This window comes from Falco peregrinus, chromosome 3 (genome assembly GCF_023634155.1).
Source record: "Falco peregrinus isolate bFalPer1 chromosome 3, bFalPer1.pri, whole genome shotgun sequence".
Lineage (NCBI taxonomy): Eukaryota > Metazoa > Chordata > Aves > Falconiformes > Falconidae > Falco > Falco peregrinus.
The window spans coordinates 106,377,334-106,384,497 of NC_073723.1; the positions used below are offsets into that span (position 1 = coordinate 106,377,334).

General features: G+C 48.6%; 1 protein-coding gene across 10 annotated transcripts in view; it reads right to left on the reverse strand.

The window, feature by feature from the left end:
- The window catches only part of CAMTA1 (calmodulin binding transcription activator 1), a 324,941-nt gene that overhangs the window by 314,353 nt on the left and 3,424 nt on the right, over positions 1-7,164 (reverse strand). For 5 of the 10 annotated variants that reach the window (XM_055799755.1, XM_055799756.1, XM_055799758.1 and 2 more), the window contains exons 1-2: positions 7,070-7,148; positions 2,935-3,028 (exon numbers count right to left, since the gene is read on the reverse strand). In XM_055799755.1, coding sequence (XP_055655730.1) covers positions 2,935-3,001 — 67 coding nt within the window. In that variant the 5' untranslated portion in view covers positions 3,002-3,028; positions 7,070-7,148. Of the gene's footprint in view, positions 1-2,934; positions 3,029-3,212; positions 3,252-6,419; positions 6,719-6,814; positions 6,911-6,966; positions 7,149-7,164 lie in introns of those variants that run through there. The other 5 variants (XM_055799751.1, XM_055799753.1, XM_055799754.1 and 2 more) reach the window with 5 other exon arrangements.

The window sequence follows — 7,164 nt, forward strand, 5'->3', positions numbered from 1 at the left end:
ACAAAAAAAACCCCACAAGCTAGTCTAGTAGGCAACTGTCTATCCTCAGGGCCATGTAAAATACCACACGCTGGAAGAAAGAAGAAACAGCGAGGAGCTGGCAGGATCCAAAGCGCAATGCCCGCAGAAGCGATTATGCTGATGCCAAATCTGGTCCTATCTGAGCTTTCCAGCCACTGCTGAGTTGACAGCACGTGCTGCAATGCCAGAGCTGGCAAAGGTGATGCTGAGCACAGCTAGCGGCCACTAGCCACCTTAAAGCAATAGCACCATGCATCTTCCCCATGCCAGCGTCTAGTGGCAGGGATAGTAAAATAACATGCATATAGTGCTCTTTGTCAAAACCAATAGTACGTACTGAAAACCAACTCACCATTCTCCATTTCACCCAGCCTGGTGCGGTGCTGGACTCGCAGGGTGCTGTGACCCACCACCAAGCCGGGCTGGCTGGGCTCCAGGGCCCCAAACAGCGAGCGGGAGGAACAGGGAACAGCTACGAGCCCTAGCTCTGGGGAACCGGCACAGCCGTAAGGACACAGCGCCTTGCCAACACTGACTGTACTCCAATTTTAGCAGACTTAAAGCTTTCCAGATTGATGGTGAAGAATTTCAAAACTCAAAGAGCGTAATAGATTTACATCCGAGTTTATAGAAAGAGCTGAATAATACACCAGCAGCTATAACATACACATACACAAAACAAGAAAGAAGAAAACTATCAGATCTTCCAAAATACAGACTGACAACAGGAATTTGCTAATTAATATTTTAAGTATGCCTGAATTCTCAACTCTTGTGTTATTAAACTAAAAATTATATCATCATGTATTTTAACTACATGATAGCTTACACAAGTTATGACCATTTAAAAAAAATATTCTGCATTTCTTATGATTATTTACACAGTATTTCAAACATGGTTACATTTCCCATAGGACAAACTACTACTTTTTCACCAAAAGCGCTGAATCTGGTGTTGTTCCTCCCCTGTGACACCATGTGGTCTACACATAACAAGGATTTTAGGGCGTGCTGTAGCGTCCAGAGCAGCTCCTTATCATGGCACCAATGGGAAAGTATTTTACTAGAGAGGCAAAATTAAATGGCACAATTGAGCCCAAATAATATTCTTACTGACACAGTAGGAGAAGTCATTGACAACTTCTCAGAGAACTATTCTGCTGGGGGTAGGCTGGAGGCCAGCTTTGGAGAGAAAAGAGCTGGTAGGGAATATGGGTTCCCAGCTTCCAGCCACCAACAGAGCACAAAATCCAGAGGGCTGTCCATGGAAAATAGCATCTTAGTATCTGTAATTCCTACATGTTTCTCATCTTCAAAGTGCAAAAGGTTGGCTTTCAGGCAAGCTGTATGTGTTCTGAAAACAGCTTCTGACAGATGACAGCAGTGCCCTAACGCAGAGTGCTGTCCCCATGACAGGCTCTTCACGTACTCGGCTGACAGGGTCCAAAGACACCGAGCGTGCCGTTTAAGCTACACTGCTGCAGGAAACACGCTGCAGTGGGAAACAACGAGGTGCCAAAGGCCACAGAAAGCCAGCACCTCCCTTCCCAGACACGCGGCGTGCGGACGGAATGGTTGGATCTTTCAGATTTCCTAGCGTTATGAATCAGCCTGAAGAAGTAATTTCTGACACTGTCAAAACTGCACTAGTGATCTTCAGGAAAGGCTGTGGCGGTAGCCTATTCAAAAGCCCTAACCCTGCCCTGCACAGTGCTCTGTATGACAGACCACAGCTTGATTAGAAACAATTTAAGCTCATAAAAATTACAACTGGCACCAAAACCTAAACTATAGCAAATTCCTCCCCGATTCTTGTTTTGAAGACGACACTTGCAGCAGAATAGAACTGTTATTTGTATCTATCAACCATTCACACCTCATCTTGCTTCTTGTACCGTCAAAATCTTCTGCTTGCTGCAGAAATGCCCTTCTATCCCACACCCCTGCTGCCAGAAACAGCCCGAGAGGCATGGGGCAGCACGCAGTTAATGACTACAAACCTGGAGCATTTTCAAGGAGAATGTTTGCTTTTGACTTTTTGGGGGATTAAAGTCAGTCTTCCATAAACAAGCATGAAAATATCCCAAGGAGAGCAACGTTACTAATGATGATTTTTCTTGCTTCTTGCCAGTTGCTTCAGCCACTTCTGCTGCCATTGGAGGAGCGTAACAGAGGCCCTTCTACCACACAGCTCTCTGCAGGTGTGAGTAAATCTGCCTCTTACTTCCCAAAGTCCTCAAGCAAACTACCACACCTCAGCGACAGAGAGAATTTCTCAGAATGAAAGAGCCAATAAGCAGTGATTCCTTTGGGCACCTCAAGAGCATTAACACAAAATGCAGCAAAAAGCACCAGAATAGCTGAAATCAATTCCGTCCTCACGGAGGCAACTGGTTTGCAATGCATTCCAAACATTTTAACCACGTGTATCTGCCCAGGTTTAAGTCAGAAGACAGTACAGGCAATGACTGCGCTGAACCGTCACCTCAGGAGAATGACACTGGCTGCAAATTAACCCACTGAGTTCATCCCTTATTTCTCTTTTTGTTCTCATCACAAAACATGGCAGCAGAAAACCTGGTATGATTGCCAAACTAATTTGGGAGTGCAAGCCACAGGTCACAATGAGACGGCTGCCGGACCTGCAAGCCCGTGCATGCAAGGGCACATTCAGAAGTACGAGTCTCGCAAGGGCTTTAGGTACAGAATGGTGCAGCTTTGGGGAAGACCTAAGCATAGAAAGAGTAGGTCGGGAGTGAGAGGCATCACTGGGACTTCATGCAAAACAGAGGAGGAGGGAAATCAGAACACTCAGCTATGGTTTGAGGGGGCGTGCCATTTGCCTTAATGAGGGAATGTACCACATGAAGTCCCACAGGCTCCAAAATGCACTCAATTAGCTGTTCCTTTTACCTTTTTGTTCTACCCAGCATTTCTTCAAGAGCACTGTCATCTCTGGCTTTGGCATCCTACTCATCATCTATGAATTCATGTTGCTGTTTCCTCCCTGAAAGGAAAAAGTCCCATAGTCAGTCATTTGCTACACAGAGGAAAGGACAAATTTGACAGAGTATTTTTGCCACTGTTCAAGTTCAAAGAGCAGGCAGCAGTACAAGTTGCGTTCTCCACTAGTGTCATTCATCCGAAATCAATCAGCCTGTGTTGACTCAAGAAACTTACCCCGAATTTACCTGTAAGCAGCTGAAAAGCTGTCAGTGTCTCAGACCTGCCTGGAGAGAAAGAGCAGGGCAATGACTCACCCAGAGTAAAAAAAATGCCCTGCAACACGAAGAGAGACTCGCGCCAAGCAAGTATCTTTATTTTATTTTCAAACATTCTGAAAGCGTTAGTATGAAGAAGCAGCAAAACACTGAGAAAGCACATTTAACGTTAGGAAGGCCTCCCTGCCATATCATGTGAGCCAAATTAAAAATAAAACTAAACACAAGCGTACAAAGTGGAGACAAAAAAAATCAATTTTCTCAAAGAGATAACGTGAGGGACTCCCAGAGGGGCTGGCAAAATCTGGGAGAGAGAAAGAGATTATATTTTATGGGAAGAGATTCAATAACCATTCTTTTCCCATAAAGCTACTGATGGAGAATTGTCACCGCTCCATAGACACACAGTGCACATTTCAGGACAACAGTAACAGAAAATCAATAGCATCTTTTATACGTGAAAAGACATTATCGCTATGGACTCCTAATACTAACAAATGGGACCAAAGAAGACCTTTACTAAAATTTAGTAGTCAGCATTAATCTGGCTGATAAGAGAGGGGTAGTATGCTCATCTACATCCTCAGATATTTTATTTTTTTTTTTTAAAGAAATAACTCTGCTCAGAGCTTCACCCTCTACTGAAGCCAAAGAGCCCCCAGATGACACTACATTAAAAGTCTAACAATGTTGAACCCTGGCGCTGTCGCTCGAAAGCCCCATCGGCATACATTTCCTCTCTGGCTGATGGCTGTAATCATTAGGAGGTAGGAGCTTTATCAGGTGGTAATTTGACAGCTTTGACAAGCTCGGCTGAATTTATGGCACTTTCTAGTTTTTCCCTCCATTGAGCTGAGATGGAACTAGAGTTAATATTAGCAAAAACACTTTGTGCGGGGGCAATTTTCCAGTGATGACTACATGATTCCAGTTACTAAGAAAATCTGCTAAACAAGGCCTCCTCATAGTCACTTGCCACTCTCACCAGCCCAGGGAAGATGGTTCCCCATCCAGCCGCTGCCTTAGAGGGAAGCCTCAGTAGATGGAAGGTATCTCTGGCTCTAAGGCAGCACAGGTGAATCAATTCTGGAACACCTCCGCACCTTGGAGAAGAGTCACCAGCATCCCAAAGAAACACAAGCGTGGATCTTTCCCTTAGCTTAAAAAAAATAACTTGTAGCTCCAAACGCCATTTTCCAGAGAGGGACATTCACAGTTTGCCCCCATTTTCACCAGGCAGCACTGTTCGCCTGTGCTTCAGCCCAGGAATGCTGGCACTGCCAATGCACTCTTCCAGCACTCCCAGCCTGCGTGCACCCTCCTGAATTCCCTTTCAGCCACATTCCCCTACCCACTGCTAACATGGAACAAGCACCAAACCCAAGTGTATGAACTCAGCACCTCACACTAAGGCTGGTAATGTTCAGGATCACTACACTCAACAATCTTTCTAGGTACAGGCTCAATGTCTTTTAAACAGAGCACATAGTTTCTTTCCTGTTTAGAAAAGATCTAGGACATTAAAGCTTAGGAAAAAAAACAAGTAACAATGAGAGTCTCTTATATCTCCATGGATCATATGGTCCACTCCAAGAAGGAACCTAACCAATTACATCTGGGGAGAGGTACCAGTAGATCATGACCTCTGGAAAACACCAGGGCTGTACCAGGACACTAGTAAGGCTACTCACAGTTTACAAAACGAGCATGCTACCTACACTGGAGCAGAAGCCACAGTGTCACATGTCTGACAGCACACGCGCTGGCCAAATCCAGAATCTGATTCCTGGAGTCCGCTTCTCTCGTCACAAAGATTGCATCCCATCCAGCACCACAATGCTTCCTCACACAGTGTGAAGAATCTGTGAGTAGCAACTTGGGCAAGAGGAACACTACACCCTGAACCAAAACTTGGCAAGTCAGTAAAGCACAAACAAGTACTTTTTTTTCCCAAAAATTGCTTTTTACCATAGATGTTACATTTCCTCTGTTATAATTTAGGGTTTTAAAGAGCTATCTCTACATGCTTAGAAAGCACAGTTCCCATATAGCTCCCTAAAGTCATATTTCTCTCTTCCTATATTTCCCTGCCAAGATGTGACATCTGTGGACTGTTCCCAAAAAATTCCCCTGAATCATCTGCGATGCATGCAAAACAGCGGCCAGAGCTGGCAACGAGCAGCTGTGTCTTTTTTGGAAAGCGTTAGATCAATCTGGTAAGGGGAAGGATTCCCAGTAACTCTGCCACTAACATCCCCAAGGACCACACAACTCCCAAATCACGTTAGAAAAAGAGCACAATTACGACAGGACCAAAATCCATGGGAAAGAGCGTTGCCACGGCAACTAGCATCCTCGGAACTTGAGTCTTCTCTACATTTTTGCACAGACTCCCAAACCACGTGGAAAAAATGAGTCTAGCAGGTGGGTTCATTCAGGAAAAGCATGCTGCCAGGTGATTCCCTGTAAAACAGACTCACTTCTACGTGCTTTCTCAGAAAGTGAGCCTTTGAGGACCTCTTGTTCCAAGCACCGCATCTCACTATGAGCACAGTGGTACTTCTATAACATGATCAATACTTTCTTGCTAACTACCCTTGGATCAGAAAGAAACCTATTAAATATTAAAACACTCCTGTTCCAAACAAAAGTTACGTGAAGATAAAAGCCAAAACAGATTAGCTGATCTTTGGAATGGGAAAACATGGTTTCAGCTTCACGCTAGACTACACTGGTGACCAAGAGTGGTCTTTTAAAGCTCCTCCTCCAGGACAGCAGCAGTCTAAACAGCATCCCCGGCACAAACATCTGGTCCAGCTGCTGGGGAACATGAGCAGGAATGGCCTTATTTTTCTTCCTGACCACCTTACTGCAGCCATGAAAGCCCACAAACACCCCACCTGCCCACCATGTTTTATGACGAGGCACAGGTCAAAGCACAGACTAGAAAGCCCTTTTGCTAACACTCCTGTCTGCTCCCCACATTCGTGGGGCACCTCTCCCATTGCACTGCTGCGTAAGACTGGGTAAGATGCCCTCCTGTGGTTAACCCGCCATCAGGGCTGTTTGCTCTTCGGAAAGCAACGCGGCAGAAATTCTAGAGCCATCATCTCTACTCTGTGGTGAAAAGCCAAAGTAGCTCTACTGACCCAGAGCGGTTAAAGCGCCTCTACTGACCCGAAACAAACCGCTCCAGGTTTCTACGGTGGCAGAGGCGAGCGAGGCCCGGCAGCGGTTTGCTCCCCGCCCGCGGGGCTCGCGTCGCAGCGTTAACCTGCCGCTCGCCTTCGGGCGCCGTGCGAGTGCTTTGCCCTCACCATGTCGCACCGTGCCAGGCTGCAGCGTTCCTCGGCCAGGCTGGGCACGGCAACCCCCTGAGAGCCAGAGTCACCCAGGAAATAAAGGCGCTCGGCCCGCAAAACGGGCTGGAACCGCCCCCTCGCTAGGCCAGCCGAGGGGCTTCGGGGCAGCGCCTGCACCTACCGGCCCCACGCGGGGAAGGCAGCCCCTCAGGGCCGCCCCGGGGCCGCCCCGCTGGCCGGGCAGGCCCGGCACCGCCGCACGGAGCTCACCAAGGCGATGACCCCAGCGACGGCGGCCGCGCTTCCCCCTTCTCCTACCCGGCCACCGGGCGGACACAGGCCCGACCGGCCCCCCGGGCCCCGGCCACAGCCACAGCTGCCGCTCCCCTCCCGGCACGGAGCGCCCGCGGTGGGGCAGGCACCTGAGGGGGGGGAGGCGCCTGAGGGAGCGGGGCCGCCCGCCCCGCCGATCCCGCGCGTTCCGCCTCGCCGCCGGGGCCGGGCCGTGCCGGGCCGAGCACTCACCGCGGCATCCCGCGCCCGCCGCCGCCCCTCGCCTCACGGCGCTCTGGGGCGGGGCCTGGCCGCGCACGCGCAGGGCGGGGCTGGGGGGGGGGGGG